The sequence below is a fragment of the Perognathus longimembris genome, chromosome 11, assembly GCF_023159225.1.
Source record: "Perognathus longimembris pacificus isolate PPM17 chromosome 11, ASM2315922v1, whole genome shotgun sequence".
NCBI classification, from domain to species: domain Eukaryota; kingdom Metazoa; phylum Chordata; class Mammalia; order Rodentia; family Heteromyidae; genus Perognathus; species Perognathus longimembris.
The window spans coordinates 18855289-18875553 of NC_063171.1; the positions used below are offsets into that span (position 1 = coordinate 18855289).

General features: G+C 40.8%; 1 protein-coding gene across 1 annotated transcript in view; it reads left to right on the forward strand.

Annotated features, from left to right (window-relative positions):
• Positions 1 to 18212, forward strand: part of Colgalt2 (collagen beta(1-O)galactosyltransferase 2) — a 103125-nt gene extending 84913 nt beyond the window's left edge. The window contains exons 8-12 of the mRNA XM_048356968.1: positions 5378 to 5484; positions 10323 to 10455; positions 11370 to 11497; positions 14998 to 15204; positions 16514 to 18212. Of these exons, the coding sequence (XP_048212925.1) occupies positions 5378 to 5484; positions 10323 to 10455; positions 11370 to 11497; positions 14998 to 15204; positions 16514 to 16790 (852 nt within the window). The 3' untranslated portion in view covers positions 16791 to 18212. The remainder of the gene's footprint in view (positions 1 to 5377; positions 5485 to 10322; positions 10456 to 11369; positions 11498 to 14997; positions 15205 to 16513) is intronic.
• Positions 18213 to 20265: the final 2053 nt, after the last annotated feature.

Below are 20265 nucleotides of genomic sequence, written 5' to 3' on the forward strand. Positions count from 1 at the left end.
TCCTTACAAATGGAACAATGTCATTCTTTCTGATAGAGGCATAAAATTCCATTGTGTAAATGTACCACATTTTCCTGATCCATTCATCTATGGAGGGGCATCTGGGTTGGTTCCAGCTTCTCGCTATGACAAATTGTGCTGCGATGAACATTGTTGTGCTGGTGGCATTACTGTGATTTTGTTTGTGGTCTTTTGGATAGATACCCAACAGTGGGGCTGCTGGGTCATAGGGGAGTTCTATATTGAGCCTTCTGAGGAATCTCCATACTGCTTGCCAGAGTGGCTGAACCAGTTTACATTCCCACCAACAATGAAGTAGGGTTCCCTTTTGGCCACATCCCCTCCAACAATTGTTATTATTAGTTTTCTTGATATATGACATTCTTGCTGGGGTGAGATGGAATCTCAATGTTGTTTTGATTTGCATTTCCTTTATGGCCAGTGATGTAGAGCATTTTTTCATATGTCTATTGGCCATTCTCATTTCCTCATCAGAGAAGTTTCTTTGTAAGTCTTTAGCCCACTTGATGAGGGGGCTGTTGGTTCTTTGCAGTTTTGTTTTGGAAGAAGGTAATTTTTTTAGTTCTGCATATATTTTAGAGATGAGGCCTTTGTCTGTTGAATGTCCGGTAAAGATTTTCTCCCAGTCTGTGGGCTTTCTGTTTATCTTGAGAGCTATGTCCTTTGCCGTGCAGAAGCTCTGGAGTTTGATGCAATCCCATTTGTCCAACCTTTCTTTGATTTGTAGCCTTTCAGGGTCTCTGTTAAGGAAGTTCTGTCCTGTGCCAAGGAGCCCAAGTGTTTCTCCTACTCCTTCCTTTAGTGTCTTCAGGGTGCCTGTTTTGATTTCAAGGTCTTTAATCCATTTGGAATTGATTTTGGTGCAGGGTGATATATAAGGATCTAGTTTTAGTTTGTTGCATGTGTTGAGCCAGTTTTGCCAGCACCACTTGTTAAAGAGGCTATCTTTCTTCCATACTATTGTTTTAGCTCCTTTATCAAAGATTAAGTAGGCGTAGTTCTACCACAGAACTTTTTTTTTTTTCTCAAATTTTTATTATCAAACTGACGTACAGAGAGGTTACAGTGTCATACGTTGGGCATTGGATACATTTCTTGTACTGTTTGTTGCCTTGTCCCTCATGCCCCCCTCCCTCCCCCCTTTCCCTCCCCCCCCCCGGTGTTCAGTTCACTTACACCAAACAGTTTTACAAGTATTGCTTTTGTAGTTATTTCTCTTTTTTTACCCTGTGTCTCTCGAATTTGGTATTCCCTTTGAATTTCCTACTTCCAATACCAGTAAACACGGTTTCCAATATACTCAGATAAGATTACAGAGATAGTGTAGGTACAAACATAGGAAGGTGATACAAAACATCATCAATAATAGAAACTACACATACACATAGGACATTGAAAGTAGTTATAACTGTGATATATCACTTGTTTCCATATCATGGAGTTCATTTCACTTAGCATCATCTTATGTGTTTCTAAGGGTATAGCTATTGGGCCTTGTGATGCTCTGCTATGGCTTGCCTAAACCTGTACTAATTATTCCCAATAAGGGAGGCCATAGAGTCCATGTTTCTTTGGGTCTGGCTCACTTCACTTAGTATAACTTTTTCCAAGTCCTTCCATTTCCTTACAAATGGAACAATGTCATTCTTTCTGATAGAGGCATAAAATTCCATTGTGTAAATGTACCACATTTTCCTGATCCATTCGTCTATGGAGGGGCATCTGGGTTGGTTCCAGCTTCTCGCTATGACAAACTGTGCTGCGATGAACATTGTTGTGCTGGTGGCATTACTGTGATTTTGTTTGTGGTCTTTTGGATAGATACCCAACAGTGGGGCTGCTGGGTCATAGGGGAGTTCTATATTGAGCCTTCTGAGGAATCTCCATACTGCTTGCCAGAGTGGCTGAACCAGTTTACATTCCCACCAACAATGAAGTAGGGTTCCCTTTTGGCCACATCCCCTCCAACAATTGTTATTATTAGTTTTCTTGATATATGACATTCTTGCTGGGGTGAGATGGAATCTCAATGTTGTTTTGATTTGCATTTCCTTTATGGCCAGTGATGTAGAGCATTTTTTCATATGTCTATTGGCCATTCTCATTTCCTCATCAGAGAAGTTTCTTTGTAAGTCTTTAGCCCACTTGATGAGGGGGCTATTTGTTCTTTGCAGTTTTGTTTTGGAAGAAGGTAATTTTTTTAGTTCTGCATATATTTTAGAGATGAGGCCTTTGTCTGTTGAATGTCCGGTAAAGATTTTCTCCCAGTCTGTGGGCTTTTCTCTTCAGATCGTATAAATCTTTCGCCTTTTACTACCACAGAACTTTTAAAGAAACTTATTTAGTTAAGCTGGACACTGGTGGCTCATGCCTGTTATCCTAGCTACTCGAGAGGCTGAGGTCTGAGGATTTAGATTTAAAGCCAAGAAAGTCAGTGAGACTGTTACTACAATTAACTACCAGAAAACCAAAAGTGGAGCTGTGGCTCAAAGTGGAAAAGAACCCATCCTCAAGCAAAAAGAGCCCAGGGACAGCTCACTGGCCCTGGGTTCAAGCCCCATGACAGACAAAAATATTATTATTATTATTATTACTTGGTTAAGTAAAAAAAAAAGGGAATGAAATTGTGATATACTTAACCTGATTTTCCCTATATCAGAAAAATCATCCCCAAAGACATCTCCCATCTTATCAGTTTCTTCTCCCAGGGATTTATAAATGAAGAAAAGTGAGACAGTTTTGCAAAGGGTATTGAAATTTTAGTTCATGTTGCTCTTGATCCTCTAAAACATGCCTTTCTATGACATTCAAAATGACCATTGAACCAAAGCTTAACGCAGTATAGTCTAAACTCCAGGCTGGTAAAAAGACAAAGTTTCTTCCTTATTCTGGTCATAGCATAAAACGATGTTTATTATATACCACACATACAAGGAAGAGTTCATCTGTATTGGACTTGAGAGATGAGTCTGTTTAACTCTGTCCACTTGCAGATGAGAGAACTAAAGCAAGAAGCTATAAATGTCTTCCTCAAAGTCTTCCAGATGATTGATTAATCAGGATGAAGTCAATGCCTGCAGAATTTTCCTGTAGGTTTTTCCTCCTGCCTGCTACAGGCCATCAGCACTTCTTCAGTCTAACGCTCTCCCATCTGAGCTATCTTGGCAGGCCATCAGCACTTCTTGCTGGCAGTTAAAGTCTCCCAATCTTGGAGAACTTTGTAACATCTGAGAACAGTTCATTGCAGCTTGTAAGGGGGCCTTATTGAACCCCTGATTTGCCATGGTAGCATTCCTGAGTCGTTAAGTACCTCTGTGGACCCTTAGTCCTGAACTAGTCAAGGTCACCTCACTGTCCACAGCTCCTTATTGTAGTCTGTGATCTCTGTATGTGGACTTGGCTCTCCAGGGAAAATCTGAATTCATGTTTTTCCTTACTTCTGGGACCAGTCAGTTGTTCCCTCTATAGCATTTCCCACAGAACTACAACGACAGCATGCTGAAACTATGTCTTTCTATTTCTTTCTCCTTTTCCAAAGAGTTAGGCCCAAGAACAAGGATCATTTTTTTCTCACCTCTTTCTCTTGTCTTTCTAAAGGAGTGGAACCATTCTAGCAAAGAAGCTACTAAAATTGAAAGCTTTAGGAAGCTCTGGACATAAAAACACATGGAATTTTTCTTATTCTCTGAATGCCTTTACTTTTATCTACTGGACATAAATGATAAACTGATATGCAGTATGAAGACCATTGCTATCTCCGATTCACAGATGGAACCAAGGCATAGGAACTAGTCCAAGGCAGACAACTTAAGAAGTGCAATGGTCAGGACTTAATACTCAACTCTGGCCAGTTGCGAATCAATTTGTCTGTAATCCTAGCTACTCCTCTAGAGGATCAAGATTCAAAGCCAGTCCAGGTAAAAAAAAGTGTGTAAAACTCCATCTCAATTAACCAGTATAATATTGCACTGAAGGCATGGCTCAAGTAATAGAGCGCCAAGTATGAGCAAATGAAGCAAGAGTTCAAGGCCCTAAGTTCAAGCTCTGGTAACAACATAAAAGGCAAAACAAAATGAAAGTCAATTTTGGCTAGATACCAGTGGCTTATGCCACCAATAATTTTAAATCCTCAGAAGCCTAAAATCCAAGATCAAGATTCAAAGCCATGTCTAGCAGAAAGTCTGTGAGACTCCATCTCCAAAAATAGAAACTAATCTACAAAAAGCTGAACTGGAGGGCTGGGAATGTGGCTTAGCAGTAGATTGCTTGCCTAGCATAAATGAAGCCCTGGGTTTAATTCCTCAGCACCACATAAGCAGAAAAGGCTGGAAGTGGTGCTATGGCTCTAGTAGTAGAGTGCTAGTAGCCTTGAGCAAAAGGAAGCCAGGGACAGTGCTCAGGCCTGAGTTCAAGCCTCAGAGCTGGCAAAAAAAAAAAAAAAGCGCTGAACAGGAATTATGACTCAAGTGATAGAGCACCAACCAAACAAGCAAGCGGAGCAAGTAAACAGAGAAAGTACAAAGCCCTGAGTTCAAACTCTAAAACTGGAAAAAAATACTTCAACTTTTTAAAATTTAAATTTATTGTAAGGGTGATGTACAGAGGGGTTACAGTTACATAACTCAGGTAAAGAGTACATTCCTTTTTGAACAGTGTTACCCCCTCCCTCATTGTCTCTCTCTTTTTCCCTTCCAGCCCACTCCAAGGTGTCAAATTACTTTCCAACATAGTGACACTTCAACTTTGATGATACAATTAATCACTTGAGCAGGGGGCTAAAATCTGAGAAATGCAGTTCAAAGCCAATCTGGGCAGGAAAGTTCATAAGACTCTTACCTCCAACTAACCACCAATAAACCAGAAGTGCATCTGTGGCTCAATAGGTAGAGCACCAGCATTAAGAAAAAACAATCTAAAGGATAATGCCTAAGCCTTGAGTTCAAGTCCTAATGCTGGCACATACACACACACACACACACACACACACACACACACACACACACACACACACACACACACCATTTGGCAGTTGTCTCTATCCTCTTGATGAGTAACTTTTTGAACTTTGTTTCTCAAGAGCATCTTTACCAGTGAGTATCAGATTAATGACAGTAGGGATAGGTCACTACAAATGCCCCTGTTTTGAAAATAGTTCAATTTGGATAAATCCTGTTTGTCCTCTGTGAAGCCTGATAAGGAACATAAACAAGTATTTATTCTCACCATGGTTTTCTCTGTCGTTTCTCAACATTAGCTGACCAATAACTTTGATCTTGACATTCACTCAACTTTTCAAACTAATAAGGTCTAGAATAAATGCCTTGTGTTTCTCTCCCTCCTTGGCTTCCTGCATTAGATTTTCATGATCAACCTGAAACGCAGGAAGGACAGGCGGGACCGGATGCTGCGCACACTCTATGAGCAGGAGATCAAGGTCAAGATCGTGGAGGCGGTGGATGGGAAGTGAGTAAGGGTCCTCCTCCCTGGTAGATGTGGTTGTAGTGGGAGTTTCTGGTAGATAGTGGGTTCTGGGTGAGAGTCCACATCCCTAGTCATTCCAGGACAGAGTCCAGTAGTAGCCTTGAAGTTAGTTCCACCCTGGAAGAGGCCTGAGGTAATTCCCTGTCCATTGATCTTTGGTTCTCATTAAACTGAAGATGGATGCCCAATGGACATGCTTGGCCCCTTTCCTGCAACCGATGTGGTGTTTCCATCTTCTGAGATGTTATAGGAAAGTGACAAGAGAAGGACATCAGGGTCTCAATGTCCTCCTGGATGAGATGCCTGCAGCTTGCCAGGGCTGATCACACTGGCTGAGCATTTCCTGGGGGTGGGCTGGAAAACACACACACACACACACACACACACACACCACACACACACACACACACACACACACACACACACACCCCACACACACACACAGGGAACTTGATAGAATTCCTTCAGGGGGCTTTGCTGTGGTTCCTGTTTTGTTAGTATTGACTTGCTTTGGCCTTTAGTTTGGCATTCTGAACTATTTCAAGGAACAGATTCTTACAAAACTTGCATTTCCTAAGTTCAATATGAGTTTGGGTTTTTGTTGTTGTGGTTTATAAACCCCCAACTAAGTTGTGTGGCAAGTAGCCACTGGAGTTCTTAAGACTCTGGAGAATCCTGGGACACAGTGAGTCTGCTATGACACAGCTTCCTGAAGCTCAGCTCTGACTCACTGAACCATGATTCTGGCTGGGCCTAGGAAATGCATTTAAGAAGCTTCAGTGTGATTCTTAGGTAAAGTTACCATGTGATATATGAAGTATAAAGTTTTCTGCTTCATAATCACTGCATGCCCTTTTTTTTTTTTTGGCCAGTCCTGGGCCTTGGACTCAGGGCCTGAGCCTGGCTTCCTTTTTTGCTCAAGGCTAGCACTCTGCCACTTGAGCCACAGCGCCACTTCTGGCCGTTTTCTGTATATGTGGTGCTGGGGAATCGAACCCAGGGCCTCATGTATACGAGGCAAGCTCTCTTGACACTAGGCCATATCCCCAGCCCCCACTGTATGACTTTTAATTTATATAGACCTTTATTTCTTTGACTGGCATTGTGGCTTTTAGTTTATAAGTTCTGCATTTATTTTGTCAAATTTATTCCTAAGTATTTTTGATGTTACAGTCATAGGTAGTATCCTTAATTTTATTTTCTGAGTGTTGGTTGCTAAATGTATAGCAATAAAATTGAGTTTGGGATTTTATATATATCATGCATCCTACAACTTTTATGAATTAATTACCAGTTCTAATAGTGAGTGTAAATTCCTTTGCTTTTCTGTAGGCAAGATCTTATCCTTTTCAATTAGTGATAACATCACTTGTTCTTGTTTGATTCCTGATCTCAAGAGAAACCATGTACTTTCCTATTAATAAGTATGATATCAGTTATGGGGTTTTCAGTAGAGGCCTTTATAAAGTTGAAGAAGTCCCCTCGTATTCCTATTTTGTTGAGTAGCTTTCATCATGAAAGAATACTGGATTTTGTTGATTGCTTTTCCTGTATCTATTGAGTTCGTTCTGGTCTTTTTGTCAAACAATATGATGTGTTACTTTGATAGATCTTCACATGTCAAATTAAACTTGCAAGCATAGAGTAAATTTCATTTGGTCAGGCTGTATAATTCCTTATATGTGTTTCTGGATTCTATTTGCCTGCTTTGTAATATCCTTGATTTTATATCAGAATAACACTGGCTTCAAAGAACCAGTTGGAATATGCTCCCTCCTGCTCTATTTTTTGAATGACTTTGTTAAGAATTAGTATGAATTCTTTAAATACTTGGCAGCTCTCTAGTGAAGCCTTCTGAGTTTTTTGGGGGGCGGCTTTATTTTATTACTATCTCAACCTCTTTGCTTGCTATACACTTATTCTGAATTTCTGTTTTTTGTATCCTTGTATCAGTTTATCCATTTCATCTAGATTATCTAATTTTGTTCATAAAATAACTCTTTTTACTTCTGTAAGGTCAGCGTAGATGTCTTCTTTCATTTCTAAATTTAGTAGTTTTTATCCTATTCTCCATTTTACTCACCAGTCTAGGTAAATGATTTTCAATTTAGTTGATCTCAACCATTTTTTTGTTTTGATTTATAGTCTTTATTGTTTTTCCTATTCTTTAGAATAGAAATAATTTTATTTCTAGTATATTATATTCTATTTCCTTCATTTTAATTACTTTGACTTTAATTTGGTTTTGCTAGTTTCTTAAGATGGTTAGATTAGTTATTTGAGATAATCTTTCAATATGGTCATTTATAGCTATAATTATACTTCTAAGTCCTATAGTAGTTATGTGAACCATAAGTTTGCTATACTTGTTTTTACTTATTGAAGCTATGTTCTATATTCCTTTCTAATTTCTTTAACTCATTGAATGCATAAGAGTGTGTTATTTCACAGATTTGTGAGTTTCCTATCTTTTCTTTGTTATTGATTTTAAATTTCATTCTATTTTTCTTGGAAAATGTTCTTTGCATAATTTCAGTCCTTTTAATTGCTCAGAGACTTGATTTATGGTCTTTATGTACTAACATGTGGTCTTCTTTAGAGAATGTTCCAAGTGCACTTAAAAGAATGCATGTTTTACTATTAATGGAGTGTTCTACAGATGTCTATTAGGTTGTTAGGACTTGTTGGTTTATAATGTTATTGAAATCTTCTGCTACCTTGTTGTTTTTCTCTCATTAAAGTAGGATATTAAAATTTTCCACTATTATGCTATCTTTTCACCAGTTGGGGCTTGAACTCAGGGTCTCATAGTTGCTCAGCTTGCTCAATTACAATTGGTGCTCTATTACTTGAGCCATGCCTACAGCCATGATTTTTGCTGGTTGATTGAAGATGAAATCTCATGGATTTTTCTGCCCTAGCTGGCTTCAAATAGAAATCTCTGGATCTGTAACTAAGATTATAGGTATGAGCCATTGGTGCTGGGTACACTATTATTCTTGAATTGTCTATGTCTCCTTTAAATTCTGGTCACTTTTGCTCTATGTTTTTTGGGTTCTGTTGTTATGGACATATAATTTATTATTGTTTTATCTTCATGATTGATTCTTATCTCTTTTTTTCTGTCTGTAGTATACATTTTTGCCTGTAGTATAAATTTGCTTGAGGTTTCTTTTCTCTGCTATTAATATAACCCCTTTAGCTGTCTTGTGATTACAGTTTAAATAATATATCTTTTCCTATCATTTTAGCTGTGTGTGTGTGTGTGTGTGTGTGTGTGTGTGTGTGTGTGCCTGTGTACGTGCACCAGTACTGGGGCTTGAAATCAGGGCCTGGGTGCTATCCTTGAGCTGTTTTACTCTACCTCTTGAGCTACAGCGCCATTTTCGGCTTTTCAGTGGTTAATTGGAGATAAGAGTCTCACAGACTTTTCTGCCCGGACTGGCTTCAAACCATCATCCTCGGATCTCAGCCTTCTGAGTAGCTAGGATTACAGGTGTGAGCCACTGGTGCCTGGCCATAGTTCGATATTTAAATTTTGCCAAGCTTTGACATTGATTGCACTGCTTAATCCATTTGCCTTTATTACCTTTCCCCCCAGATCCTAAAGGTCAGTTAGTGGTAAAAGTTAGGGTCTTTTCAGGTTTTTCTGAAAAGGAACACAGCCTTGAATATGCCTGGACCTTCTAGATTCTCAGGAATGTGTTAGAGTTTTTCAACCCACTCCCCTCTGGTTTTTCTCTTTAAGTTTTTACCAAACTCTCATTACCTTTCACCTTTAATGCTGCCCAGATAGCTGTAGTGTTAAACAGTGGTAACCAATGTTCTTTGACAAAGACATTAAGAAAGGGTTGTTTATAGACACTGAACCCCAAGAAAATAAAGCCAGATTCTGACAATGGAGCTTCTCAGGGGCTGCCAATAAGCTTGAACAAGGACTGTTTCTGACATGTGCTTTGAGGAATCCTCATCTACCTTGTTACTTCAGCTGGCTACACCAAGGCTTTCATTGGGCTGGGGAGAAAAATTAGCTTAGGAAAAATGGGCACTGGGCTTAGAGATTGAGTAAGATTTGTATTTCTAGAGTTCTGTATTGGGACAATTTTCACTAGTGCTCTCATTACTTTTAATACTCTACCATCCCTAAAATTGGTTTATTACTTTTATTTTATTTTATTTTATTTTATTTATTTATTTATTTTTTTGGCCAGTCCTGGGGCTTGGACTCAGGGCCTGAGCACTGTCCCTGGCTTCTTTTTGCTCAAGGCTAGCACTCTGCCACTTGAGCCACAGCGCCACTTCTGGCCATTTTTCTGTATATGTGGTGCTGGGGAATCGAACCCAGGGCCTCATGTATATGAGGCAGGCACTCTTGCCACTAGGCCATATCCCCAGCCCCTATTACTTTTATTTTTAAGATGTTTTAATTTTAGATCCAAAGAAAAAGCATACACATGTGCATGCACGCACAAACACACACAGTTCAGTTTCTCTTCTCATTTTTTCTTTTCTTCATCCCTTCCAGCATTTACTACTCCCCTGAATTACTTTTTCATCGTTAGGACAGCACTCTTTTGAAGGTTTCTAGAAATTCTTGGCACTTAGAACATAATGTCCACATGATGACAGACATGAGAAAATAAAAGAAGCCCATAATGCTACTATCCCACGTCAGCCATGAGAAACTCATAGAGTTGTGGGGGAAAAAGGTCTTTCTAGATGTAGAGGTTCTGAGGAAATGTGCAGACTTCCTCACTCCTCTCCTTCGTCGAGAGTACTCCTTGAACTGGTAAACATCAGACATGCTCTCTGTCTCACAGGGCACTCAACACAAGCCAGCTGAAGGCCTTGAATATTGAAATGCTGCCAGGCTATCGAGATCCCTACTCCTCCAGGCCTTTAACCAGGGGTGAAATTGGCTGTTTCCTTAGTCACTACTCTGTCTGGAAAGAGGTAAACCATGTTTTATTTAGAGGGGAGTTTTGTAATGAAGAGAAAGCAGAGTGGGAAGTCCGCAGACAAATGAGACCAGATGCCCATAACTGTTCTGGAAATATGCTTGAGAAATCACACCAAAGTCTTATGAATGAGTTTGAAGGAATGGACTCCTTCTACCAAAGAGAAAATTAAGAAGTATCTTGTCCAGGTAACATGAGAAAGAAAAATCGACCATATATATTACAGATCAAAACCTTGATGGCAGTTGTATTGGAAATGGGGTTTGTGAATAAGGGACAGTTTCCACAAAAAAAAAACTTCTGAAAGACCTTTGAATATCATCCTGCATGTAATAATCCAGATATGGCTTTCATTTAAATAAAATATGAGATTGATTGATTGATAGATCATAAGATACAGCTAAACAAATCTCACAAAATGAATAATACACCCATGTTAATCAACATGTGGGTCAAGAAACAGGTAACCAGCACCCTAACAGTGAACTCTCTGAGCTTCTTTCTAGTGATCATTCTTCAAGGTTAATCATTGTCCCACTCTCTAAAAGCATAAAATAATGGCTTTGCCTATTTTTGGACTTTCTTACCCACAAATGTAATCTCATGGTATCTACAACCTCTCAGATTAATTTGCCACATTGTCTCACCTCAAACATTTGTTTTTCTGTAGATCATGCATTTTCACTGCTGTAAATATACCAGTTTATCCTTTCTGCTGCCAAAGGAATATTTGCTTAGATTCCAGTTATGAGCTACATATGCTACTGTATTCTTAACTTCCCAATATTTATCTACTTAATAAAAAATGGCTATCGCCTCTCTATGTCACCTGTACAATAACTGTTTTAAAAAGTGAAAAATGGCAATTGAACTTTTCAGAGGATATCTTCCCACTGGTAACCTTTTCAGGTAATTGATCGAGAACTGGAGAAGACTCTTGTTATTGAAGATGATGTGCGTTTTGAGCATCAGTTTAAGAAGAAGCTGATGAAACTGATGGATGACATTGACCAAGCTCAGCTGGACTGGGAACTCATGTGAGTGATAAAAAGAGAGCAAGCATTTGAAAGGCATTCTGTCTTTCCCAGGGACAGAAAGCTCCATATTCCCAGCTGGCAGATGTTGCTTAAGTTTCCTGCCACCTACCTGGTTTCACACCATAAATATTTCTAGACACAAAGGAATAACTAATCACAAGAAAGCTGGCACTGCTGGCTCATACCTGTAAACCCTAGCTCCTCAGGAGTCTGAGATCTGAGGACTGCAGTTCAAAGTCAGCCTGGTCAGGAAAGTGCATGAGACTCTCATCTCCAATTAACCACCAGAAAACTGAAAGTGGCACTGTGGCTCAAAGTGACAGAGTGCTAGCCTTGAGCAAAAGAGTTCAAGGACAGCACCCAAGCCCCTAGTTCAAGCCCACGATGGACCAAAAAAGTTCATTTCTTTTTGGACAACGTCACCCCTTCCCTTGCTCTCTCCCAGTTGTTCCTCTTTCTTTTTCTCCTCTTTCTCTCTCTCTTTCTTTCTTCCTTCCTTTCTTTCTTTCCTTCCTTTCTTTCTTCCTTCCTTCTTTCTCTCTCTGTCTCCTCCCTCCCTCCCTTCCTGCCTTCCTTTCTTTCTGTGTTTCTTTCCTAGTTTCTTGTGTCCTTCCTTTTTTCATTCCTTCCTATCCACCTCCTTCACTTCTCTTTCTTCTCCTTATTTTCCTTTCCGTCCCTTTTTCTCTTCCTCTTCCCTCCTTATTTTGAAAACAAAACAATACTTTCATTCTAGTCCTCTCCAAGGAGACACAGAGTTCTGAAGCATTTGTCCCTCTCCAGCTGTGTGTCAAAGGCCATTTTGATAAGTCAGAGCAGCTCCTCTGGAGCAGCTGCAGCAGCCCAGCTTTGCCTGCCCCCCACTCCCCAGAAGGGACCTTTAACAAGTGACCCAGAGGGATTCTTGTTCTCTCAGAAAATCCACTGCTCTGACCTCAAAAGAAACCTACTGATAGCACAACCAGTTCCTAAGAAATTGACCTTGAAATCAGTACAACATAAAGAAATGACCCCAACTCAGTCATTTGATTCCTTGTGGTAGCCTGCAGAGCCCCTTGGGCTCCAGAATCACTGCCTTCTGCATGGATTGGTGGCTCTGCAGCCTGTGCTTGAGGCCTCCCAGGCATGGAGCCTGGGTGCATTTCTGTGCCCATGGGAAGGACATGTGTAATCATGGGACATATGTAATCATGGAAGTTTATGCAGATGGATTCTGGTTGGTATACTTTTCAAGACAAAATAGAACAAATTCAAGAACCAATGATGAGAGTCCTACTAAGGATAGGGGATGGGAGCATTCTAAATTTCTAGTTAGCATATTCCATTTAAACTCACTGTGTACTCTTTTTTTTTTTTCCAGTCCTGGGGCTTGGTCTCAGGGCCTGAGCACTGTCCCTGGCTTCTTTTTGCTCAAGGCTAGCACTCTACCACTTGAGCCACAGTGCCACTTCTGGATTTTTTTCTGTATATGTGGTGCTGAGGAGTTGAACCCAGGGCTTCATGTATGCTAAGCAAACACTCTACCACTAGGCCACCACATTCCCAGCCCTCGTTGTGCACTCTTAAAAACAATACAGTAAAGTTTCAGTGTTTATCTCTTTCTAAAATGAAGAATAAACAACTATTACTTAAACTCAAAACATAAAAGCTAATAACTATCTATAATTAGTACACTAAATCTTTCCAGAAGAAGGAAATAGCAAATGGAAACAAAATAAGTTATTAAGAGCATCCTGGGAGAGTTCTTCAATAGAAATAGAAAGCAAGTCACATATGTTGTCTTAAATTTTGTGGTTTTATTTTACTTAATTTTGGGATTTTTTTAGTAATCATGCTAAAAAAATTTTAAAAATAGGTGAAGGTAGTCTTAATAATGTACTTTATTTAGTCCAATACATCCTAATATTATCCCAGCATTATTAAAATTATTTTATTTAATAATTCCTAAATATTTCATATTTTTATGATTAAATATGATAAACATTTCATGTTTTTAAATCATTAATGAAATAGTATCCTTTTTGGTACCAAGTCTTCAGCATCACAGAAAGAAAAGAGATATATAGCTCATTAAAAATTTAAAATTTAGTTATTTTAATGAAAAAGTTTATCAATTCCTTAATCCCCTGAGCATATTTCACTCCTTGACACTCTAGGGTAGTCCAGACTCCTTAGTCTGAAAAGACAATGGCTGAGAGGACATGTGTTTTATGTCCTCAGAAGAACTGAACATTGCACATCAACCAGTGTGTTCTGCAGGTCTTGGGATGTCCTGACCAGGGAGACTCCCCTGAATGTTGAAAGAGATCCTTTAGGGCAAAATAGTTGACTCAACTCTTGTCAATCCCAAACCAAACAGGCTCCAGACAAAAGTATTGGATCACAGAGTTATGAGTAAACTTGGAAGCTAGGAATGGCAGAGGTGCATCCAGTTTGGTTGAAGTTGTTCATATAGCAGGGAGTGTGTCTGGGTGCCTTCCTTAGAAGAGAGTGGTCTGGAAGAGCCCTTAGCAGAACTAGAAGAATGAGGGGGAGAAAGAAAGCTTTTTAGAGTTGTCGTTCACACTCCCCAGAAGGAGCGCTTTGGGAATGGCCTTTAATCCTCTGCTATAGACTGTGCTTCTTTCCCCTTTTCTGTCCTCTGTTGGCCACCAGCATTTGGAAAGCTGTGCAGAAAACATCCACTGCTGAAACTTTGGGGATGTGAAGACAAACTCAGGATTCCCACATCTGTCCTTTTATGTCTCCCAAACCTCTGTAAATACCAATGGAAATCCCATACTATCTTTGGGAAATGATCCAACAGATCCTTTAATCTCATTACATTTTAACTTCCTGGCTTAAAGACAGTCCATGGGCAGGGCTAGCTGGATATGAACTAATGTAGGCAGAGTCAGGGAAATAACTTGGGACAGCCATAGTTGACAATGAGATGCACTTTTTGGTGTGATCAGACATGGCTAGTCCAAGTGTCACAAGCTGTCTGTACACAAAATACACATGTTTTCTCTCACATGTGGAAGCTAGCACTAATGTATAAATGTACAAGTAAATATGCAGAGGGTTGTATGCAAGTGTCCATCAATGTATTAACTGAAATACAGTATTTTCAGAAGAAAATCCAAATGATGTAATTCCTTAGAAAAACAAACTCATGGCCCAACAAAATGAAAATCAGAAAAATGGCACTTGAAAGGTGGAGGGGGGAGGCTAAAGGGAGCATAATATTCAATGTATACCCTATGAAATAAAATTGAGGGGAGGGGATGGGTTGGGAGGGATGGAGGAGAATGACTCAAGGGGTGACACTGATCAAGATTCATTGCACTTCTAAACTAATTTGTTGAATGGTAACTCCTTTGTACAACTACTTAAAGATAATCAAAACTATATATTAAAAAATCTGTCTATACAAACCAAAGCTGTGCTTCCTTCTTACTCTATTCAACAGTGTAATATTCAAGTTGGAATTTTTCTCCTGTACCCGTTTTCTTACACAGTTACATTGGTAGGAAGAGGATGCAAGTGAAAGAGCCCGAGAAAGCTGTGCCCAATGTAGTTAACCTGGTTGAAGCAGACTATTCCTACTGGACCCTGGGCTATGTCATCTCTCTGGAAGGAGCACAGAAGCTGGTTGGAGCTAATCCCTTTGGGAAGATGCTGCCAGTGGACGAGTTTCTGCCAATCATGTACAACAAACATCCTGTGTGAGTTTCCCTCTGCTGTCACATAGTCTGTTTATGGTAGTGCTTCTTGAGTAGAATTGGAGATTTTCTGAACTTGTACTGGTTTCCTAAATAAGATTTCTATAATCATAACCAGGAGAGTTTGACTCAAGTGAATAACCCCATTCATAGCCAGGCAAAATTAGGCAGAGATGGTGGATGACTTGCCTCATGACCCTTTTTAATATCCAGTATGAAGGACCATAATATGCTTGGAACTATGATTGTCTTGGCTCATTTATTTCTGTAACCTTTCACATGTTAAGGTGTCATTTTTTTTTGTCAACGGATTCAGTTCAGCTCATGTGTGTACCATTGGCTAGGCAGGGGTAGCCATCTTTGCAGCGCTTACAATCTGTTCAGGAACACACTCATGACCAAATCTTCATGATTCCTGTGGTTCCTGCAGTCACAGAGATGTGGGGAAAGTTCGAGAGGTTGAAGGTGACCCCCAAGCCACTTATCCAAGGCATTATGAGGCTTGAATTTCCATAGCCTGTAGTTCACTGGAGACCCAGTGCTCATCAAACGGCATGGTAGGAGACAGTTTCATGATGAGACGATTTCATGATGAGATGCTTTCATGCTATGAACCCTCTAAGGCAGGAATGTTTTCACATCTCTGTGTCCAAATATTTCACATAAATATCTACTCAAGCAGTGATTCCTAAGTTTGTGAGTGAGACTGACCAAGTTCTGACCTTGGTTCCTGTCCTTCTTCCCTGAAACAGAAGGGAAATTAGTAGTTAAGACTGACTTGCAAAGCAGTGTGTGCGGTCACCTCACGTAACCTGTACAGGAGCCCTGGAGACAATTCCAGGTTGTCCCCACATTTCACACTTGCAAGGAGCCAGGGTATTGTGCAAGAAGCTAAAATTTAGTTCCCAGCTGCCATATTCCTTTGCCCTTCACATGTCACTTTCCCCACCACTGCAATCTGGATCACAGACACCTTCATTTCTTAATCCGGTATTATTTATAAAGTGATTGTGTATATTTATCATTATGGTCCAACAGAAATTAATTTTTGTCATTTCGAGTAAAACTGAAATTCATCCATTTAACTCTTCTATGTCAATGCTCAAAAATATCCTGCTCTTTTTACTTATCTATTCATGTGAATCTTTCAAAAACGTTAATGAAACCCATTTGTTCCCTAATATTCTTCACAAAAGCACACAAAGGAAGAAGAAAAAAAAACACTGAAGTGAATGCAGTCAGTTTCAGAGCTTAAGCAAGGCCCCGAATCTTTTTCCCAGCCTCTCATGTGTCTATTTGTTCTTGTTTTCAGAGCCGAGTACAAGGAGTATTATGAGTCCAGGAACTTAAGAGCCTTCTCCGCAGAGCCCTTGCTCATCTACCCCACCCACTACACAGGCCAGCCTGGGTATCTGAGTGACACGGAAACCTCTACCATCTGGGACAATGAGACAGTGGCTACTGATTGGGACAGGACACATTCCTGGAAGTCCCGGAAGCAGGGTCCCATCCATAGCAATGCCAAGAACACAGAAGCCCTGCCGCCGCCGACTTCTCTGGACACAGCACCTTCGAGGGATGAGCTATGAAAACCTCTTGAGAGCAGGACTCACACTGCTTCACTGTTTGGTTTCCCCCAGGGCTTTCCATCTATTTGCTCCTGTTCTTTTGAGTGGTGTGCTCATCTAATCAAAGTGGTCAGATGTGATTGAGCAAAATTAAGATATTTTTGACAGTGGAGGCAAGTTGGGAAATTAGGTCCAAATTTCCTACAATGGCCAAAAGATGGGTTTCATGGGAACCGTTAAGTTAAACTTTAACCCAGTCACCCAGTTCTTCTGCTAACTAGTCATGTGATACTGGAGGCAACATGATTCAGAGTCTTGCACAAAAGATGACGTCAGCACGCCATCACGTCGGTACATGGGTAGTGTAGTCATAGCACCCGAGCCAACTGGAACACACTTGCTGATCCTGATAGTCCTTTTTCTATGACAGATGTGACCTTTATAACTCTAAGCCAACTAGATTACATTTAGCGTCCAGTTGCTCTATTATATATGACCTTGAAAAAAATCTGTGTACAAATTCTTCTTTTTTATTTTTTAAGTTAAACCATTGAAAAAATCAATTAATGGGGCTTTTTATCTAAAGAAATTCTGTCATAAGCCTTATTATTGCAAAGTGGATTTTTAAATTCTTAACTTCTTGTCCAGTAAGGATGGGTAATTGGCTGTGGTTGAGACTTGGCCCTTGGCTGTCATGGGCAGTTGCAGCTTTTATAAAGAGGCATCCAGTATACCATGTGGATATAATTTTGGTCAATATTTGAGGACTGATGTAGATACTTGAGAGAAAAAGAACTGAACCCTGGCCTTTCATATTGTGGCCACTTGATTCCAGATGAGGTATTTATAAAGATAAATATAATATATACAGGACATGGGGGAGGGGTGTGACTAGGCCCCTCGCCCTCCCTTCTTCCGCCCCTTAACCTGGGAATGAACAGCAAGTGTGAGATTTCTGAGTTAAGAGACAGAGCACATTTTCAGGCCAGCAACTGCCTGTGCCTGGGTTTTTCATTATATTTTGAATTATTTATTTGACAAAGTGTGAGGGAAAACATTGTCTGTTCAATGAGGGAGAGAAACAGATGTGGCTAGCTTTCATGACACCCTGGGGAGCGTCCCTGTAGCCACACTGGTGCAATGACCCACGTTTCCTGAATTTCCCAGCCTGTCTTTTGCAGGGGAAGCCTGTTGCTTAAGAGTTCTAGCCATTTGGAAACAAACTATTCTCCACTTTAAGGAGAAACAATGGACTAGACAACCAATTTAGGCCAACAACCAGGGAAACTTATAGAGCCAAAATCCTGGGTGGACACCTTTTCTCAAAAGGTATCCCCTGCCAGGTGCTGGTAGCTCACGCCTGTAATCCTAGTTACTCAGGATGCTGAGATATGAGGATCAGGGTTGAAAGCCAGCCCAGACAAGAAAATCCATGAGACTCTTATCTCCAATTAATCATCAGAAAACTGGAAGTGGTGCTGTGGCTCAAAGTGGTAGAGTGCTAGCCTTGAGCTGAAGAGCTCAGGAGCAACATCCAGGCCCTAAGTTCAAGCTCACAACTGCCATAAAAAAAAAAAGGAGGAGGAGGAGGAGGAGGAGGAGGAGGAGGAGGAGGAGGAGGAGGAGGAGGAGGAGGAGGAGGAGGAGGAGGAGGAGGAGGAGGAGGAAGGAAGGAAGGAAGGAAGGAAGGAAGGAAGGAAGGAAGGAAGGAAGGAAGGAAGGAAGGAAGGAGGGAGGAAGGGAGAGGCCATACCGATCATCTTACCTACTTGGGGGAGGAGAGAGGCAGAGATCAGGAAGGTAGTAGTTGGAGACCAGCCTGGACAAAAAGTTAATGAGACCCTTCTATCTTAACCAATAAAAGCTGGGCATGGCATACATGCCTGTCAGCCAGGCTAGGCAGGAAACATTAAATAGGATCGTGGTCCAAGCCAGTCCAGCCAAAACTGTAAGACTATACTTGGGGAGAAAAACAAAACACAACTAGAATAAAAAGGGCTTTGTAGAGTGACTCAGTGGTATGGCCAAGTGTAAACCTCTGTGTTCAAACCCAAGTATTGCCAAAGGGAGAGTGGGGGAACCAACAAAACAAAGAATGTTCCCAGAAATTCCTTTCTGCTTTCCTTGTAGGTTAATTTTGTGTAACATGGAGACTTGTGCTAACTCTGCAAGCTGTCCAACTTTACAATCTAGCGTCTTAGGATGTTTGGTGATGGTTCACCTCAGCCATTACCTTCCTTCCTGATTGGTGGTTGATCTTCTCCACGGACCAATCAGCCAGTGAGGAAAAGAGTCTTGTCAAGCTCCAGTTTTTGCTGGCAGGACACAGCTGTTGGAATGTTAACTCTTCTTTTCTAGAGAATCTAGAGGCGCATCCAAGGAGCTGATATCAAATCCTTAGGTGACCACTAAGGTTAAAACTCCTTGGGTGTTTGGTATTTTGTTTGCAGTTTGAATGTGTGCAAGTGTGTCTGGCCTTAATGATCTTTTTTAATGGGTGGGAGATGGCTGGGTGTTGGGAGTGAAAGAAGACTGATTTCATTTTTTTGTGTTGTTTTGTTTCATGAAGAACTTTACTTGTCAGCTGGTCTGGTAAGTTTTAGAAATCTCCTTTCTTAAAAGACATTGGATTTAAATTCTAGAATTGTAGACTAGGACTGTCCTACTGTGAATAAACTTCTGGCTCTGCTTGTCCAGCCTTTGTTCCTCCTTGCTTGGGTCTGAGTTTCAGGCCATATGCCTTTCTTGTGAACATTGTAAATAGTAGATCTAGCATTTCTACCAAGTCATCTTTTCAGCAATTCAGATAGCCTTTGATCACTCTGCTAGTTTGCAGAGCCATGACACTGCCTCTGACTCTGGTGCCTACTCCCTTTCTGCCTCTGGAGGTTAAACCCTGTCTGGATTCCTCTCTGAACTCACAAGCATGCCCATGGCAGGGTGGGTGCTGTTGTGAGTGCCTTGAGCACCTGCAGTATGTTCAGGACCCTCGGCTCAGGCCATGCCTCTGTGCACTAGGGCATGCTGCAGGAACGCGAGGAAGAGAAAGAGTAGCTCTGCACCCTTCCTTGTCTGTCTTGTGGTCCAATATTGGGGCAGAGAAGTGACAAATTACTTGGGAAAATTTTAGAATTTAGGATTGCTCACTGGTTACTAGGCACACTGGTCAAAATATGGTCAATGCTGGGGTTTCCGGGTTTATATTGGACCAAGGGTGTCAGAGGCCAGAGAGGACTCTCACTGTCATGAGATCCCAGGGGCAAATGAGACAGGGTGCTCTCACCTTGTCCAGATTGGGGGGGGGCTGCCCACTGGTATGTACACAGTATGCACACTGTGTTTATCATGGGAAAGGACTCCAATATGCAGAAAGACATCCTGAGGTAGCTGCCCATACCATGTGCGCTAACAGGTAAGTCCATCAAGAAAGGTAACTGAGATACTTGTCCAGGTCAAGAAATAAAAACAAAGACCAAAAGAGAGAGAGAGAGAGAGA